The sequence below is a fragment of the Erinaceus europaeus genome, unplaced genomic scaffold (genome assembly GCF_950295315.1).
Source record: "Erinaceus europaeus unplaced genomic scaffold, mEriEur2.1 scaffold_409, whole genome shotgun sequence".
Lineage (NCBI taxonomy): Eukaryota > Metazoa > Chordata > Mammalia > Eulipotyphla > Erinaceidae > Erinaceus > Erinaceus europaeus.
In genome coordinates, this window is record NW_026647576.1 from 26,930 (window position 1) to 47,676 (window position 20,747).

Genomic DNA, 20,747 nt, shown 5'->3' on the forward strand with positions numbered 1-20,747 from the left:
TGCTAAAATCTTTTTAATCTTTTGCAATATTCATTTTCTCTGGAGAGGATTGATAGAAACAAAGAACATACTGTAATGAATAGAATAAAAGACTAAGAGGAAATTAAGACCAAAAACAAAACAAAACTAGTCAAAATGTAAAGATTTATATTTCAAAAGTCTGGCTCATGCATAGAGAACAGAGAAGCAGTGGAAGGACTACAGGAATCAAGAGAGGTTTTACCGTGTTTTAAGGCGAGGAATGCACACCTCTCTATAGAACAGGAGGTAGAAACTACCTGTCCTGGGGACACTGACACTTAAACTATAATAGATGCCGGTGAGCTCAGATAGAAAACAAAGTGATAAAATAAATAAACAAGGGGGCAGGCGGCAGAGGTGCACCTGGTAGAGTACACACACTACATTGCTCAGGGACCCTGGACCCCACTGGGAAAGGGGATGGGTACCAGTGTCCTTGTCCACACAGTGAAGCAGTGCTGCAGGTGTCTCTGTCCTTACCTCTCTATCTCCATTTTCCCCTCTAATCTCTCCGTGTGTCAATCCAAAATAAGTAAGCAAGCAAAGCAGTATTTCCATGATGCCGAAAATATTCATTGATAATAAACTGATGGGTTAAGAGGATAAGTCGCCAGTGATAACCAAAGAGCTGTATTAATAAGATATACAAAAAGGTATAGGAGAGACGGCATAATGCTTATGCAAAAGACTTTCATGCCTGAGGCTCTGAGATCCAGGGTTCAATTTCCAATACTATCATAAGCCAGAGCTGAGCAGTGCTCTGGACTCTCTTGTGTTCTCAATAAATAAATAAATAAAATATTATAAAGGTGGAAGCAAAAGGGGCCAGCTTGGAAAAATATGGTTTTTTTTTCCTAATTATAAATTTAGTACAAGGTAAAATCTGAGATGCTAAATCCAAATATACATTTAAATTTTAAAACATATTAAAAGAGCACTCTGATCTAGAGTGATAGTACGATTACAGTAATTCTGCAAGAATTAGAGGGAGAGTCTGCTGGTGTTAAGGGCTATGCAAATGAAAAATAAGAGCAACATATTCATCTTAAAAGGAATAAAAAATCAAATATAGTTTTATCAGTATACAATGCTAAAAAATTGTCAAAAGTACTATTAGGAACAATATTTACTAATCGTTGCTAATAGCTAAGATGTAGTGTCATGCCTTGTATTTCCAATAGGTGGCAACATGAAACTACATTTCTGAGTCATATTAGGTGAACAGAAAGTGTGTAGAGATTAAACAGAATTGTGTAATAAATATCACAGAGCAAACTGGAAATGATAGTAATGAATTCAAGTTTTGCTCTTCAGCTAATTAAGAGGTTGCTGGGTTTTTCATCCTACGAGTCATGAGCCCTTGGAGGACTTAAGAGGAACTAGAATGGTTTGTAAGTTCATGTACATAAGACAGCATTCACAGAGAACCAGATGGAATCTGAGAAGTCCAATGCAGAAAAGATACCCTCAGATTAAAAGTATGACACCTAACTGACCCACTCTACCAGTAAAATACGTTTAATTTTTTATTTTCAGTGCAATTGCTACTATAATCTTGGGATTGGGACCAAGGAATGGTATTTAGTTCATGATGTTCCTAAGTTGTGTGATCACAGGCAAGGAACAGCCATCTGTGTCTGTGATTCATAACCTCAAAAACTAAAATTATCCTATACAAATATTTTTCTAGAAAAAAACTAAATTCCCTTCAAAATGTCAAAAGAAAAAAAAAGCATTTCATGGTCCTGCAAACACTATAATCATCACACATATTGGGAGTAGAATATGGTTCTGGAGTCTTTCAAGCTGAGGACAAATCTTACCTGGCCTTTTGGGCACCTGCTCCTCCAGCCATGGGTCAGGATCTGTCTCTCCTGGTGGGGCGGCGGGCTCTGATGTAGGTCTTTCTTTAAGGCCTGCATTTTTATTTACAGTGTTAATGTAAGTCTTCTTTGTTTTCTGTAGTTGTTTTTTACATATTAAATGAGGAAAAAGAACATTCTCCAACGCTTCACCAAAAGTTCATATAATGAAGTCTCCAAGACTATACTTATACATAAAAACATTGATATGGTCAAAGATGAAGGTAAACAGCTCACTCTGTAACTGCAAATTGGCATTTCAACAGCTCTTCATCTAAATTAACTTTTCACTTTGAATATTAAAACCATAAATTACTTAAATGTTCACAAATCTCTAAACATCACCATGTCTAAATGTTCCAAGAGAAATTCAAAGCTCCTATTTATAAGTGACCAACTCCTAAGTCTTGAGCTTCCAACTCCGCAGTAAGAGGAAGAGCACTTAAATTTTTGTTACGGTATGCTATCTGAACAGATGCTATTTGCATCTATTTATTCCTTTTGAAACCAGCTACTTGAGCAGAAATCATTCAGATATAACTCATTACTTATAATCTTCTAAAGGTAACACAAGTAATCATAATGTTCCATTAAAAACTAACGCCCCCCCCCAAAAAAAAAGTTGTGTCTTTTTGGTATCTTAATAAGACATAAGGGAAAAAGAACATGAATGTTCATTCAAAGTCACATCAGTTAATATCCATTATACTGTTGATTCTTTGGTGTTTTATGTGCATAACACCAAGGATACATGTTCAAGTAACAGAACTGTTTAGAAAGCTAAATTATTTCAAAGTCATTGATTCTATTTATACAATTCTGGGCTCTTAACCACCCTCATCGAAAAACTATCCCAAGAGTGGTTACTAAAGGGATTGTGCTGTGCATTTCAATAGTCTGGAGTGAAAGTCGGGGAGAATTGAGATGTGTTTTCCTAAACTTAAGAATTTTGGACAACTCTTAATACATAGACTATAGTAGTATAGAAAAATTCATGTTTCAATGGCTTACATACTTTTTTTTACTGTTTTTTTCTATCTTTTATCATTTCCTTTTTAACCCCTTTACAAAAGCAAGTCTTCCTTCCCTTGACAATTTTTTAAAATTTTTATTTATTTATGTATTCCCTTTTGTTGCCCTTGTTGCTGTAGTTATTATTGTTGTCGTTGTTGTTGGATAGGACAGAGAGAAATGGAGAGAGGAGGGGAAGACAGGGGGGAGAGAAAGACAGACACCTGCAGACCTGCTTCACTACCTGTGAAGTGACTCCCCTGCAGGTAGAGAGCCAGGGACTCGAACCAGGATCCTTAAGCCAGTCCATGCGCTTTGTGCCACGTGCGCTTAACCCTCTGCGCTACCGCCCGACTCTCTCCCTTTAAAATTTTTAAGTAGAAACTAAGAGATACAGAGATCTAAGGGCTAGGCAGTGGCACACCTGGCTAAGGGCACACATTACAGTGTGCAAGGATCCAGATTCAAGTCCCTTTTCCCTACCTGCAGGAGGAAGCTTCAGGAGTGGTCTGCAGGTGTCTGTCTCTTTCCCCCTATCTCCTTCCCCTCTCAATTTCTCTGTCTCTATCCAGTAATAAATAAATAAAAGCATTTTTTAAGAAAAGAGCTCCACCTTATCATTTCATTTCCTATTCCCAACAATGTTTATTCAAATCCAGTAAATTACTACCAGTAATAGATACCAACACATAGACATATCTGTTCTATTAAAATAACGTGTTTTCTATTAAGATTTTTGTATCTATTTTTATTCATTTATTATTGGATAGAGATAGAAAATGAGAGAAGGGGCGAAAAGGAAGAAAGGAAGGAAGGAAGGAACAAAGAAAGAAAGAGAGAGAGACCTGCAGCCCAAGAAAGACAGAGAGAGAGAGACAGAGAGAGAGAGAGACCTGCAGCCCAAGAAAGACAGAGAGAGAGAGACAGAGAGAGAGACCTGCAGCCCAAGAAAGACAGAGAGAGAGAGACAGAGAGAGAGAGAGACCTGCAGCCCAAGAAAGACAGAGAGAGACAGAGAGAGAGAGAGACCTGCAGCCCAAGAAAGACAGAGAGAGAGAGACAGAGAGAGAGAGAGACCTGCAGCCCAGCCCTGCTTCACCACTGTAAAGCTTTTCCCCTGCAGGTGGGGGTTGAGGGCTCAAACCGAAGTCCTAACTCAAGAGCTTGAAGCTGGGTCCTTGTGCACGGTAACGCGTGCACCCTCTGGTCATTCTGGGAAGCGGTGCACCGGGTTAAGCACACATAGTACAAAAAAGCAAGGACCCGCGGAAGGATCCAGATTCGAGCCCCAGCTCTCCAGCTTGGGGGTGGTGGTGGATCCTTTTCACAAGCGGTGAAGCAGATCTGCTTGCTGGTCTTTCTCTCCCACTATCTACCCTCCCCTCCCCTCTCAATTGCTCTCTGTCCTATCCTATACACACACACACACACACACACACACACACACACACGTATATGTATATATCCACTGGACCAGTGGATTCATAGTGCAGGCACTGGGCCCCAACAATAACCCTGGAAGTAAAATAATAATAATAATAAAATTAAAAGGTTTCAAAGGAATTACACACCAGTATATCCAAATTCTAAGTATAGTTCCATTTCATGAAATAGGGAATAGAGACCTATAAAAATACATCAAATTTCAAATTCAGGGCTGAGAACTCTCCTTGCTTTTTCCGTTTAAATAATTTATTCTTACAGCTCTTAACTGCTAATGAATCATATATATATATAACTATGTTCACTGCCAAGAACTGCAGAATAAATAGTAGAAATCATTAAAAACAAACCTTTTAGAACTGTCATTAATCTTTGTACTCTTAGCACTTCAAGAAACACTTGCATTCAATAGGTGCTCTAAGAGTGAGGGACTGAAGACACTTCATCTTATCCTGACTCAACTACTTTACTGGCAACAGACAACCCCTTTGGGGACTCACTAAGGTGGGGGGAGGTAATTCATATTGATTTTCCCATCACTATTTACCAGAGAAATTCTTCTCTATGCTCTAGAATACACAGTATAGTGCACGATGGGTCTAATTTGTCAGGGACAATTGCAATTTATATCTACTGTGTTACATTTCATTCATACGATTTATCAATTAGGATGGAAAATTACAGGATCATTCTTCACGACCGCACATTGTCAACCTGTGCTCCATGAGTACAGACATCAGTAAAACATTTTTCCTGCCAGGAAATAAAGATTCAAATTGCCTGGAAGTCTCATTCTTACTACATTTAGGGGGAATAATTCTGATGAGAAATGCTGTGAAACTAGTAACACAGATAAAACATTCTTTTCTAGCCCCCCAAGCTTCCCCCTCCTTTTATCTCCTTCCCCAGAGTCTCTTGCTTTGTTGATAGCACATCCAATCCAAGTGCTGCTTTGTGCTTTCCTTTCTGTCCTTGTTTCTAAAATTCCACCTGTCGTTTCTAAAATTCCACCTGTCGGTGAGAAATGTATCCATTTTTATGTTCTAGAAGTAACACATGCAACAAAACATCTCCCTCTGGCCCAGTCAAGAAGGAATTACTTGACTAAGTTAACTTTTGTGTACTGCACCAAAGAAAAAGACTGGCGCTCAGGTCCTGCAACATGTTGATGGCAGAGGAGGACCTAGTAGGGGTTGAATTGTTGTGTGGAAAACTGAGAAATGTTATGCATGTAAACAACTATTATATAATTTTATTAAATATTTATTTATTCCCTTTTGTTGCCCTTGTTTATTGTTGTATTTATTGTTTTTGTTATTCATGTTGTCATTGTTGGAAAGGACAAAGAGAAATGGACAGAGGAGGGGAAGAAGAGAGGGGGAGAGAAAGATAGATACTTGCAGACCTGCTTCACTGCTTGTGAAGCAACTCCCCTGCAGGTGGGAGCCGGGGGCTCGAACCAGGATCCTTACTCTGGTCCTTGTGCTTTGTGCCACGTGCGCTTAACCTGCTGCACTACTACCCCCCAACTATTATATTTTACTGTCAACTGTAAACCATTAATCCCCCAATAAAAAAGTTTCTATTAGTCTTGTCTTTATTTCAGTGGCCACAACACGACTAGTATTGCCTAACAGTAATTACTGAGGGTTTAGTGAATGTTGACAGTCAAGTCTCTGATCCTTACCTACAGGGGGAAAGCTTTACAAGACTCAGTGTCTCTCTCAATTTTTTTAAATGTTATTTATGTGTTGGACAGAGACAGCCAGAAATCAAGAGGGAAAGAGAAATAGAGAGGAAGAGAAACAGAAAGACACCTGCAGCCCTGCTTCACTACTAGCAAAGCTTTCCCCCTGCAGGTGGGGACTGGGGGCTTGAACCTGGGTCCTTGGACATCGTAACACATGAGCATCCAAGTGTGCCACCACCCAGCCCCTATAGATGCCTTTCTCTATGTGTCCCTCTACCTCCCCCTTCCCTCTCAATTTGTCTCTATCCAAAATAAAATAAAAGTAAATAAATAAAAATTTTTTTTTAAAAGAATGGGCAAGAGAGGTAACTTGCTGGGTAGCACATGTGCCTTGCCATACACAGGGCCTGGCTTCAAATCCTGGCACCACAAAGGAAGTGCTATGGTAAAAAGAGTAAGGTTGGTGCTGTGGAATCTCCCTCTCTATCTGAATGAAAAAAACAACCTGGAGAGTGAAATGGCAAATGTTTGAAGCCCTGGTTCCAATAAACAAGTCAATAAATAAATCACAAAATATGTGGAGTATCCTAGAAAGATGGGAGGGGGACACATGGGACAGCAGAGTCCCAGCCCTTAGAGAAAGAAAGCAGCATTGGTCTTCATTTCCTTTTTGAGGAAGAACTCACTAGTCAAGTAAGTGAAGACACTCCTGAGAGAAATCAAGAATGTAGTTAGGAGCATTACCGTGGGGAAGACAGCACCACAAATGGCCAGGTAAGCAAATAAGGCTCAACACTCCTCAGCTCGAAGGTGCTGAATGAAGCAACCTAATAAGCCAACGGAAATGCAGGAGCATCAAATGATCTGAGTGTTCAGATCACAGTGACCTTTATTCTGTATGAAAATGAAACACTTTTCATAAAAATCAGAGGCTATTTGCTTTAATAAAATTTGGAAATCATAAATAGCATTTTGCTTCATAAAATGTTATGATTAGTCTACAAACGGTTTTAATTTGCCTCCAGGGTTATTGCTGAGGCTCGGTGCCTGCACTACAAGTCTACTGCTCCTGTTCCCATTTTTTTCTTCCATTTTTTTGTATAGGACAGAGAGAAATTACAAGGGGAGGGGAAGATAAAGAGGGAGCTTGTGAAGCGACAGGGAGGGAGTCAGGAGCTTGAACCAGGACCCCTTACTCTTTGTGCTGTGTGTGTTTAACCTACGTGTGCCCCACCGCCCAGCCCCTATAAAATAGTTTTTAATTGGAAGTTCCAATGTTTGGTTTATTAATTAATTCAGTGGTACACAAACTGATGAAAAAACTGATCTTACCTATAAAGTTCCTCCAGCTGTTGGTTTTTCACGAAAGAGAATTACTGAGAACTGCTTCTGCTCTAGATGCAAATCACCTTTTATTGCAAAACCAATATAAACCTAACAGAATAAACCTAACAGGTTCGTGATAGTTGAGAAATATTCCGGAAATCCGTAAAGCTTCCATACCCATATACTAGTTGACCATTCTAGTCTGTGGGTTGGTCCTGATTTGTTTAATTAGCAAATACAGGTCGAAGTATGTTGTCCAACTAGCAACCCTGTAACATAGCAAAGTTCTAAGGTGCCAGAGATCAACAATACTACCTAATTATGGAAAAGGCAAATCCCGAATTCAAAGGCTCTGCAAATGAACACAAATGGACAGACAGATTCCAGGAACAGAACAACTGTGTCAAGACCAGTGGAGGGATGGTCTGGAATGAAGTGGATTCGTGTTAACCTCTTAAAACAAAAAATGATGTTGAGCAGTTGGATTACAAGGCTGCCTCTGAAAGTCATTCAAAGCCCATCCCTAACTCTAGAAAAGGCGATAGAATAATACCTCCCTGGATGGGTCTTAAAAATTAAATGAGGGGAGTCGGGTGGTAGCGCAACGGGTTAAGAGCAGGTAGCTGCAAAGTGCAAGGACCAGCTCAAGAATCCCGGTTTGAGGCCCCGGCTCCTCACCTGCAAGAAGTGAAGCAGGTCTTTTACCAGCAGTGAAGCAGGTCTGCAGGTGTCTATCTTTCTCTCCCCCTCTGTCTTCCCCTCCTCTCTCCATTTCTCTCTTCCCTATCTAACGACATAAATAACAATAATAACTACAACAACAATAAAAAGTAACTAGGGCAACAAAAGGGAAAACAAATAAATATAAAACAAGTTTTTTTTAAATTAAATGAGGCCCTTTAATTGCAGCAAATATACATGTTCTGTTTTTTTTTTTTAAAAAAAAAGGTTACGCAAATAACCTTTATCCCTGAGGTTCTGGCTCCAAGTTGGGCCATGGGTCTGAGCACACAGAAGCAGGGAGAAGGCTCTCCAGACACGCAACAGCTGTGAGCCCAAAGCCCCTGAGGGCTCACTACACAAAGGACCGGAGGGCAAGACAGCCTGGGCAGGCCACCCCGGGGGCAGGCAGCACCATGCTCCTTGCCCGAGGGGCCAAGAACATTCTGGGGCCAGGCAAGGTCAGGGGAGGCAGGGAGGTTCTTAGCTGGCGAGGACACGAGTGCCAAGCCTCCCAGCATCACCTCCCGGCCCAGGCTTCTCTGGACCTCACCCAGATCGTTTCCCATCCTCAGGCAGTGCACAGCCTCGTCCTCAAAGGCCACACCATCCTGTCCCGCTGCTGCAGCATGGAAGCTCATCCTGCCTGCTTCTGGTCTTGGCCTCTGCTGCACCTGCACTTCCAACGCTGAGGACTGACTCACCATGTTCTATTTCTCCTTTACTTCTACAGAAACAAATTCACCTCTGCACAGGTACACAAAGCAGTTTGAACACAGACGTGTTTTCAGGGTGGTTAGGATATCGTGGACTTACTGAAGAAACTTTAGGGCTTTTAAGTTTTAAGGTTCCTCTTCTTTCTAATATTATTCAACAGGACATCATCTGTCTTATGCTGATTTCTGGTTGTTGTCATTGTCTCTAGGACTTCACTGCTCTAGACTTTTTTTTTTTTTTTCTGATCTTTATGGATAGAAAAATGAGATGACAGACAAGAGAGGAGGAAAGACACCAGAGTACCAAAATTTCCCCCCTAGCATGGTGGGGCTAGGCCCCAACCCGGGTCATACTGTCACCCTCCCAGAATAGTTCTCTTACCAGTACGATGATGAACTTTAATAAGTATGCACTGTATAGCCCAGAAGTTGAGGGAATAGATAGAATGGACAAAATGTTGGACTTTCAACCACGAGGTCCTGAGTTTAATCCTCAGCACTGCCAAGTGCCAGAATGATGCTCTGGTTCTCTCCCTCTCCCTCTCTTTCTCTTTCCCCTTCACTGTCTCTCTTATTATTCAATAAGTAAATAAATTTAGAAAAATAAATAAATAAATGTGCCGACTGCCGATTACTGTCCGTTACAGGTGTTGAGCATAAACCATAATCAGTGAAGCAGAATGACGAGCATGGCGACTGGAGCAGATGCAGATTTGCAGCCACCTGGTAGAATCAGAGAAAACAAGAGCGCAGGGATGTCGCCGAGTCCTGCAGAGGGGACAGGTACGGCCCATCACACACAGCGTGGGCCTGTTTGTGGGGGGGGGGAGTGAGCAGTATAGTGTGACTCACTTCAGTTACATCATTTCTTTCTCAGCCCCTTTTCTTTCACAACATTTCACTGGGAGGACTGTAAACACCCGATCACTTGAATTCCCAAATGCCTACTCTAGATTGTCACAAACTGCAGATACCCGGATTTGCTGAATTAAGCAATAAATGAAAAGTACATCTAGCACAATGTGTATATTTGCTGCTACAGTAGGAATTTGTGCAATTGAAAAATAACACAAGAACTTCTAAATTTCTAATATGAAGAGAACATCTGAGGCAAGGAAGAAGTAAATGACAGAGCTCTCTAATGCCAATAGAGAATGATGAATATAGGGGCCGGGTGGTGGCACACCTGGTTGAGCACATATATTACAGTGCACAAGGACCCAGGTTCAAGCCCCCGGTCCCCACCTGCAGGGGGAAAGCTTTGCGAGTGGTGAAGCAGTGCTGCAGGTGTCTCTTTGTCTCTCTCCCTTTCTCCCCTCCTCCTCTCAATTTCTGGATGTCTCTATCCAATAAATAAATAAATAAATATAATAAAAAATTAAAAAACAATGATGAATACAGAAAGTGACATCAAATGAAGAATAAAATGAACACAAATGACAATGCTTAATTTTGTACTCTGCAAGCTTTATAAAATCGAATCCTTTGTAGGGAGTCGGGCTGTAGCACAGTGAGTTAAGCACACGTGGCACAAAGTGCAAGACTGGCATAAAGATCCCGGTTCAAGCCCCCGCTCCCCACCTGCAGGGGAGTCGCTTCACAGGCGGTGAAGCAGGCCTGCAGGTGTCTGTCTTTCTCTCCTTCTCCTCTCTCCACTTCTCTGTCCTATCCAACACGACAACAATAATAACTACAAAATAAACAAGGGCAACAAAAGGGAATAAATATTAAAAAATTGCATCCTTTGTGAAAAATCACTTCGATAAAGTTATTCATACCAGTAAGAGACGTCTGGTTCATGTGGATTTACTTTAGGCAAACGGAGGAATGAGGCTTCATGAGATTGATACTGAGGATTTCTTTCTTTCTGTCTTTTTTTTTTTTTAGAGTTCCCTAGACAAGACGTTCATGAAAATAAATTCTGAGGCTGAGTGACGGTGCACTCAAGTTCAAGCTCCTCGTCCCCACCTGCAAAGGGTAAGCGTCATGGTGAAGCAGTGCTGCAGGTGTTTTTGTTTCTCTCCTTCTCCATTTCCCCTTCCCTTCTAAATTTCTATCTCTATTTAACTAATGAAAAACTGAAGAAAAAAAAAAAGAAAGAAAAGTTCTATAGGTCTGTTACATAATGCTCATCCTTCAGTCTTCTGAGAACTAGCAAAACCAGCTTTATGTACCAAGAATAGAGAATAGTATTTACCATATAGTAATCTCTTTTCATCTGGATGGTATCAAGTGTCTCAACTAAGGGTTTAAGATGAGAACTCAAGTGACCCAGGTTTTCGAGTCACAGGTGCTAACTCCTTCCCCTTCACTCACTCCAAAGAATTAGGGCTGAACATGAGCTTGTGTGACTCAGCTTAAAAGAGGCTGCCTGTGGAGTTATATTCTGAGAGGGTTCAGAGACGTTGAGAGTCTGAGCACAGAGACCCAGCATAACCCAGGGGAAAACTTAGAATCACTCGTGTCTTAGTTATATGAGTCAATCAGTCGTCTATCCACGTTAAGTTACTTTATATGGATTCACACATATAAGCAAAGAATTCTGGGGGGCCAGGCAGTGACGCACCTGGTTAAGCACTCAAATTACCAAAGAACTCTGAAAGGTAAAATTAAATAGGTTCTGAGGAAGCATGTTGGATGCCCTTTTTCAAAAGTTGTACTGCAGAACTGGAAATTAGGAATTACAGAGGTTTTGGGGGACCACTAGAGAAAACCGCTAAAGAAGATTCCACTGATAGAAAATCCTATTTTAAGATAGCAAGAGAACTCCCATGGATAGTGCGCTTACTTTATCATGGACACGACCTAGGTTTAAGCCCAGCCCCCACTGCACTGAGGAACAATTTCAGTTTGTGGTGTCTGTCTATTCCTGTCAGTCTTTCTAATGGAAAAGTAGGTCTAGAGAGATGAAGTCCCAGTGATGACTAAAAATAAATAGATAAAACAAACAAACAAACAAAAAACATTCTAAATGCAAGGCAAACTTACTGAGGTTTTGATATTTACACTGGCTATTAAGTATATCAAATATATCACATATCTAGATATATTTAATCCTATCAAATTAGTCAGCCTTTTCATTTCATAGCTTGTGCTTCCATGATGTAGCAGCCTTTAAATAAGCTCTGCTTTCATTATATGACATTTGTAACTTTTTTATCTTTAATTACTGGATACAGTAATTACTGGATACAGCCATAAATCAAGACTTAAGGGGGAGATAGAGAGGGAGAGAGACAGAGACACCTGCAGCCCTGCTAGGCCACTTGCGCAACTTTCCCCCTGCAGGTGGGACCCTGGAGCTCCAACTTGGGTCCTTGCGCATAGTAATGTGTGTTCAACCAGGTGCGCCACCACCCGGCCCCAACATTTGTTAAGTTTTTATTTGAGGAACCAACACAACCCATTTCACACAGAAACAAATGCTACAAAAGGTAAAGGTTTCCAACTCACAGATAAAAGCAAGCGTAGGAATTAAAGGGCCAATGCTTCTATGTTTTTAGCAATTAAATGAAAACATTTAGGTAATAACTGTCATTCCAACAAAGAACATGTAAACAAAATTGCCAACAATGTAGCCGTGCACAAAACCATGATCTAGTTCTCATAGCCACCTTGAGCAAAAGGTATTATCTTCAGTTTACAAACGAAGAAAACCAGTATCAGAAATTGAATACCAGAGTGACCTCCCTTGCCCAATTCCTTCATTCCTTCTCCTTTTCTTTCTGAGGAAAAAGGAAGAAAAACATCAAAGCATTGGGGGCTTTCATGGTGTCATCCATATTCCTCACATTAGGGAAAGGGACATGAACCCAGAGCTCTGACCATGGCTCCAACTCTGTTCAAGTTTTTCAAAGAAAATTTCCATGGGGAGCCCTTATCACCCAAGCAATCATTAGAGAAACTCTGAAGTTACAAAACTAAGTGAGTAAGTAGGGCATAACACAATAACATATTCTCCGTGGCCCATTATGAAATCAATTTTCCTGGGTTGGTGTAAGAAATTATGTTAATTTATGAGATTTATTTTTTTTTGGAACCAGTATCTTTCATTGTAAAATGCTTGAAGATTGTCCAAAACAACAATGTAAGGCCAAAATGAAAGGTAAAATTTTTAGGATTTCAAAAAACAATAATCTAGTTTTTAGGATTTTGAAAGCTAATCAGAGATATGTCAGAAATTAAAATCAACACACAAAGCCACTAATTAAATGCAACAAATAAAAAAAACCCTCAATGATGAAGTACTTTAAAAGAAAGTAGCAAGAATATTAAACTTAAAAAAAAATTGAAAAATTGACAGGTTCCCATATATTCCGTAACCCTGATTAATCTTTACAATGTTAGGCTAGTCTCAGGTGATATATTATCATACAAAGTTTTAAGGAAAATTATGTCAATGCCATTTTTTTTAGAATTTTATAATCTCAGTGCAATTTAAATTTTAAAATGTATAGCTAATATAACCGAATAAGCTTATACTCTTACTTATAATTTTCAATTTACAGAAATTGGGGGGCAGGGGGGCACAGCCAGTTGAGTGCACATCACAATGTGTAAGGACACAAATCAAGCCCCCAGTCCCCACCTGTAGGGAGGGAAGCTTCATGAGTGGTGAAGCAGTTCAGCAAGTCTCTTGTCTCTCGCTGTTCTTTTTCCCTTCACTCTCAGTTTACTGTCTTTAATATATAAGAAATTCTTTTTTTAATATTTATTTATTTCCTTTTGTTGCCCTTGTTTTTATTGCTGTAGTTATTGATATCGTTGTGTTGGATAGGACAGAAATGACGAGAGGAGAGGAAGACAGAGAGGGGGAGAGAAAGACAGACATCTGCAGGCTTGCTTCACCGCTTGTGAAGCGACTCCCCTGCACGTGGGGAGCCGGGGGCTCAAACCAGAATCCTTCAGCAGGATTCTTGCGCTTTGCGTGTGCTTCACCTGCTGCGCTACCGCCTGACTCCCTGTAAAGAAACTCTAACCCCTAACAACTTCAGAAAATAAAATTTGTATTCATTTTTAGTGTTTACGTTAGAAAGGCAATTTTTCTGATTCTGATTATCCTTAGATGACAAGATAAAAATGAAAATTTAATTATTTACTGAAATGTGAGTAAAATTGAGAGTGCAACCATAATGAATTCCTTTCACATTAAATTTTTGTCGTATAGCTAAGAGTCAATGTAGATGGATAAAGTATGGTCCTAATATCAAACATTAAAAGTGAAAGGAAAATTTCCATTTTTAGTTGTCAAAACCATTGAAATATTTTTTAAAAGTGTTAGTAGAAATGTTTTCCGTCAATTCTTAGGTGATATTGTGAGAAAGACAAAACTGGAAATAAAATATCCTAAATTAGCAAAATATAATTTTTATAAGCTTGTTCTGACTAGGTTCTCCGAAATTTTTTTCACATATTTTCTTCTAGTTTAGTTTTTTATTACCCTTCATCATTGTTGTTGTCATTTAAATATTAAGGTAATTAGTAAGATCACTAGTAAGATCATCAGTAAGTGTGATTTTTCTGCCCTTCTGCAAGCAAGGAAAAAAGCGTATCTGTAGAGAAATTAACACTTGGTACTATACTAGCAACTACAAACCAACTATACTAGCAACAACATTTAACTCAAGGAAACCTTTTGAAAAAAATCGTGGGGGGGGGCGGTGGTGTACCAGGTTAAGCACATACATTCCTAAGCACAAGGACCTGCACAAGGATCCAAGTTTGAGCCCCCAGCTTCCTACCTGGGGGGGTTGGGGGGCAGCACTTCACAAGCAGTAAAAAGGTCTTCAGGTCTCTCTCTCTCTCTCTCTCTCTCTCCCTATCCTCTCTCCCCATCTCAATTTCTCCATCTCTATCCAATAAATGGAAAAGATGGCCACCAAAAACAGTGGATTCGTAGTGCTGGCACTAAGTCCCAGTAATAACCCTGGAGGCAAAAAAAAATGTAACTTTTTTGAGCATGGTCATATATATCTGCTTTGCATCAACCTCTTTCCAATACCCAGAGCCTCCCCCCTTACATCAGAAGCCCTCTCCCCTGCAGGAAACACTTCAGGTGGTATGAGACTTCCACAAAATCTCCACACAAAGTTGTGTACACAGTAGTCAGTGAGAAAACTAATCCATCCTTGACCACAAAAACACTCTAGGATGGTCACTAACTCTAACTAAAGCAATCCAAATTCTCATAGACGTATTTCTGAGAGCCATTACAGAAAACTGTTATCTTTTGTCACCTGATTTGCTACCTTAGAAAGAGATGTCTTGAGCCCACTGAAGGCAGTCTTCTTCAAGTGGTGGCACCTCCTAGATCTAAGCATCAGCTTGAAATAAGCAGAGTGAAGATTTGAGAAGAGTTAGGATGAGACAGTGCAGATTCCAGGTCTGAAGTTAGGATCTACTCACCTGAGTCAGTGTCCTTGTGCTAGCAAACCAAATGAGACCTAATATTCCTTTTTTTTTTTTTCTTTCTTGGTCTACTACAACTGCAAACACAACAAAACACTGGCTAATTGGCACATGAAACTCTTAGCTACTACATGTTACAATTTCTTTATGCCTCAGCTTTTGAAAAATAATAAAATCAGATTATATAACTAGACAAAATGTTAACTATCCCTGTTAGCTCGCCTAATTAAAATTTTTGTTAACTTTATGTCTTAAGTGTTTGAGTTTATACACTAAAAGGTTCTAGTAAATAAAAATTTTCTAAGTGCACAATACATTTGAAAACACACTTACTGCATAATAATTTCTGGTGTTAAACTTTTTTTCTTTACCATCAGTTGTTACTGAGGCATGGTGCATGCACAACCCCCACTGCTTCAGCTGGCCATTCTTTGAATTTTTTTTTCTTAAGTTTACTAAAGAGAAGGAAAGAGAGGTACAAAGAGACAGAGAAGAGACAGACACTACAGCACCATTATCCATCAAGTTGCCCTATCACAGTTCACATGTAGTGGACTGGGGATCCAACCAGGTCCTTGTTTTGTGTGTGTGTGTGTGTGTGTGTGTGTGTGTGTGATTTTGTTTTGCCACTAGGGCTTACATACCTGCCCAATTCTACCACTCCCCACAGACCTTCCCACCCCCTTTTTCCAAGTAGAAGGTAAGACAGAGAGTGAGAGACAAAGGAAGCACTACAGTTTGTACTTCCACTTTGCATGGTGCTTCACAATGTGATCAGCGGAGGGTCAAAGGCAAATATCCCATTAAAGTGTTTGCTCCACTCCGAGAGCTGTCTCTCTGAACTCTGGTGCAAGGTATCTTTAAGGTCCAAGTCAGCTTAAAATCTTAAAAAAAAAAAAAAAAAAGGGTTGCATAGTTATTTGTAAAAAAAAAAAAACAAAAAAACTTTGAGGCAGTACTTTTGAGTATGTTACAACAAACCAAATTGCTTTCCTCAGTTCAGGGACAGTATTTCACCAGCAGTCACAATCCAAGAATTCAGACTTAATCCACAAAATACTACGCACCAGTTCTAGAAATTTCATATTGAAATTTCATTTTATTAAATGTTATCTGCTGAGGTGAATTCTGATCTCTGGTTAATCACACATTTGAAACTCCTTAGAAACAGCAAGCAATTATGATACAGTCAAATATGACAAATACAAGCTCTTCAACCAAAAGAACTGGAAAAAGTCTTGATTAAAAAAAAATGAAGGTATATTGTAATCTGGGTAATTACAGCACCTTTTAGACTTTTTTTATCGTAGTTCTGTAGACAGCATAAGCTTACTAACATTATCCTTCTAAATAAAAACCTTTTAATTATGACTATATCTGAAGCTTTCAGAACAGAGTACCCAGTGCACACATTGGATAACAACAGATAGAAGGGGTTTTGGTAGAAGAGAGAGCAATATCCAGGTAGGATAGTATGTAGGAATGGAGGTATAAACATATAGGGAAAGGGGCAGGGGTAGATAGCATAATGGTTAGGCAAACAGATTCTCCTGGCTGAGGTTCTGAAGTCCCAGGTTCAATCCCCTGCACCACCATAAACCAGAGCTGCTCAGTGTTCTGTGGGGAAAGAAATATACAGAGGGAAAGACTGAAAGAAAATGGGAATGAAACGGCCTGAAACAGGCACACCGCCTGGCAGATGGGGAGCATGCATCAGAGCCTGGGGAAGGAAGGAGAAATGCAGGAAAGAGCTGGTGTGAGGAGGGAATAACAAAAGGGGGAGAGGCAGGGAGGGGAGAGAAATGAAACCCCCATACTGATCCTGGGTCTGTGCTCCCAGAAGGCTCAAGAATAGGCAAGCTTCTCACGGAGGGGATGGGATATGGACCTCTGGTGGTGGGAATTGTGTGTATTGCCGCCCTCTTACCCATTGGACTCATCGATCATTATTAAGTCAATATAAATTAATAAATTTTAAAAAAAGCAGAAAAGGAAAAAGGCAAGTGGTTCAGAGAGAGAGAGACAGTAGGAAGTCGGGAGAAAAAGGCAAATAGAGAAATACTGACTTCCTTTCTGAGTATCATAAATCCAAGTTATGAACCACTCTGCATATAAATAGGACTCAAATGTTTCATTCTCATTGAACTCCAATGAAAGAATTTACTCTAGTAACAAGTTCATTACTTTGTAGTATACAAATACGTTTATCTGGACACACAATCAATCGTAGTCACTGATGACATTTTTATTACATATACTTTTAAAAGCTTCATCTTTATACCCTCGCTGAGCACCTATATCCATCTATACTTCATAATGACTAACTGAAAAGCATCTTTCTCAAACAGTAATGCTACATTCCCTACATCCACTAGCAGCAGATCGCGATGAAGAATAGCATCATATCTCGCGATAATGATGTTAGACTTTCACTTCTTTCTTTTCTGGTTATTTTCCTTTGCTCTGTGCGTACGCTTGGTGGAACTCCTGCCTTCTTTTCTGTCATCTCTTTCTTTGGAAACCACTTTACTAGAAATGGCCTTTATATTTTCTGACTTTTTCCTGTTTCCTTTGGTTTTCGCACCTCTGTCTGGGTCCACCTTCTCCTTTTCTCTGTCCTGTTTACCCTTACGAGACTCTTTCCGGGGTGCGTCTGAGTCAGCCATTTTCTTATCCTTGCGGTCTTCCTGCTTTTCTTTCTTCCCCCTTTTTCTTTCTTCATTCTTATTCTCCTTCCTTGACGCGGGTTTATCTTTCTCCTTGAGCTCTTCTTTAAGGACTTCTTGAACTTCCATATTTTCCAACCAAAGGCAAAAAAATGTTTATTGAGAGCATCTCATTTCCCACAACAGTGACTTAGTATTAAAGCAGTCTGTTTATCTGTCTCCCCCCAAAAAATGCACCGCTCACTCAAAAAGTGACTTTGATCAGTCTTAAACTAGCAGAAAGCACAAGTAAGCTTTGATGAAATAGCAGCTGGGTATCATTTGCAGCCAACTTGAAATATAATGTGAGGTTGTCTTAACCTAACATGCAATATTATTAAAACGAGTACGTAACATAAAGGCAGCATGTGACACAAAAGTGAGAACTCACATTTCACCACTTAATGACATAATTAAAGGAACACTAGCAATATAAAAACAAGCTTTCCAAAACTCACAAGTATCTCTACCAGTTTTAAAAAGGCTTGTTCCACACAGAAAAGTATACCCTCGACATACCTATTCTTACAGACCTTGAAAGCAAACAGAATGCAAGAATAAAAAAAAAAAAGTGCTGGGGGTGGGGGTCGGGTGGGGGTGCAGGAGCTTAAGCACACATAGTATGAAACACAGGGTCTCGGTTCCAGCACCCGGCTCCCCACCTGCGGGGGTCAGGGGGTCACTTCACAGGTGGTGAAGCAGGTCTTCAGGTGTCTGTCTTTCACTCCCTCTCTCTGTCCTTCCCTCTCAATTTCTGTCTTGTCAAGTTAAAAAAAAAAAAAAAAAAACCACTAGAAGCAGTGGATTCCTAGTACTGGCACCAAGCCCCAGTGACTGGAAGAAAATAAATAAATGCCATTTAATGTTACATAAGAAAAAAAAGCTTCCGTAAATATGAAATTTTAGTTATCATACTGTTTAAAATGACAAGCAGAATTTTACTCCTAAAGATGACGTTCAACATTATAAAATCAGTTTTCCTTTAAATATGCTTCCCTGATAATGTGTAGACTCATCCAAGCCAATAGATATGCTGTTCATTCTCACCTGGGGAAAATCAATTAAATGGAATATGTAAATAATTCCAAATCTTGTCTAAGAGCCTACATCAATTACTTTACACAGTCTTGAGAGAACTGCTAGCAAAGGCTTTGAGTTTTACTTCGTGCTCTTTCACTGGGAAAGCTTTAAAAAATGTTAGGTGTTTAGGGTACAAAGTAGCATTTGACTGGAAATTTATCGGAAACATTAAATAATATAATAGAATGTGTAAGATTTTTTTCTTATCGCAATCATGCAAAAATTTATAGAACACAAAGCATTATTCAATGCTTCCTGAAAATCGTAGCAAACACTTACAAAAACACATTAAAAGTGCTCCTAAAACACCAGCCATTCATGTTCTCACTCCAGTCCAATGCTTTTCATACAGTAACAGTGATCGTGATATTTCAAAAGAGTAGAATGTTTGGGCAGTGCAGGGAAGTATTATTCACCACACTGTTTCAAAACATTACATTTTACAATGAATGATTAACTGCCTCTCTTGACTAAGAAGCAAAATTAATTTCACTGGTTATAGATTTCACTATTATCTACTGAAGAATACAATTGAATGTTCTTCTGAAGAATTAAGTGAGATATAAAGTTCAACAATCAAGTTTCTTAGTCTTACTATTAAAATCTGACTTACACAATCCTATCAATTACAGAGAGGAAATCCCGGTCCGCTGACTTTGCACCAACAACAATAAATATACTACATGATTATATGCGGGCTCTTGAGTATGAAAATATATTTCAAGTTAATACAGAAAAACATGCACTGCCCTCATGCTCCTCTCCCTCAAAAGGCATATTTACACGTGAACAAGAAAAACCACAGAGGTAAAAGACACAGCTAGAATACGCCCTCGGCCAACATATGACAGCTGACAGGAATTTATTATATTTAATATCAAATAACATATGCATAAATTATAATATGAAAATAAATGTATAGCAATATAAGACATTACTGTGTCTAAAGACTTAAGTTATACATTTAACATAAAAATTTATTTATAGTATATAATATGAACTCAATAAATTAGGTATCTATTTAATGTTAAATAGCACTACCTTTATTTAAAGAGACTGTCATACACAGTACTCTAGTTATAAATCTACACTGTAAATTAGAAACAAATGCTTTTTAGTTACTATGAGACTGCAAGTTTGATCCCACTAGCATTATCATGCTCTAAGGCACTGCTATCAGAGCTTTTGGAGAATGAAATCAATCGCTAGTAAAGCCAACCTTTTTTTTTTTCCAACAGAAGTCACAAAATTTACGCTAAAATTTCATGTTGGAAGGTAGGATATATATGTAAAATATATACCATGATACTGTTAAAATATACATGTTCTTAGAGGTAATAAAATGATAAAATGAAAAGGAAATGACTTAAAAGTACAGGCCAAAGACAGAAAATCCTTAAATGTCTTGATAAAACCATGGAGCCAAAAGTACAACCCAAACCAAAAGCAATAATGTACAGCATTAGTAGCCACATTTACAGGACGTACCTAGAAAATGACATGCATTTTCAAGCATTAGATTTGACTCACTCAAGCCTAGTTTGAAAAACAGAAAATACCTTTAGCCTTAGTTTTGCTCTTGGCTACCCCACCAGGTCCTTCTGTTGGTATTTACAAGATGAAAATAGGTTATTAAAAAAAAAAATCAGAGGAATTTAAAAATGTCTAAAGTATTTTAAAGTATTGTCTGTTAAATTGACCATTTAGAAATATTTTTCCAACGTATAATTACCACTTTTGTCAATTCAAGACCTTACTTTCAATA

General features: G+C 39.2%; 1 protein-coding gene across 7 annotated transcripts in view; it reads right to left on the minus strand.

The window, feature by feature from the left end:
• LOC103117437 (aspartyl/asparaginyl beta-hydroxylase-like) overlaps positions 1 to 20,747 on the minus strand; it is a 90,748-nt gene that overhangs the window by 24,141 nt on the left and 45,860 nt on the right. For 5 of the 7 annotated variants that reach the window (XM_060184134.1, XM_060184132.1, XM_060184131.1 and 2 more), the window contains exon 3: positions 1,845 to 1,937. In XM_060184134.1, the coding sequence (XP_060040117.1) occupies positions 1,845 to 1,937 (93 nt within the window). Of the gene's footprint in view, positions 1 to 1,844; positions 1,938 to 16,276; positions 17,986 to 20,541; positions 20,584 to 20,747 lie in introns of those variants that run through there. The other 2 variants (XM_060184135.1, XM_060184136.1) reach the window with 1 other exon arrangement.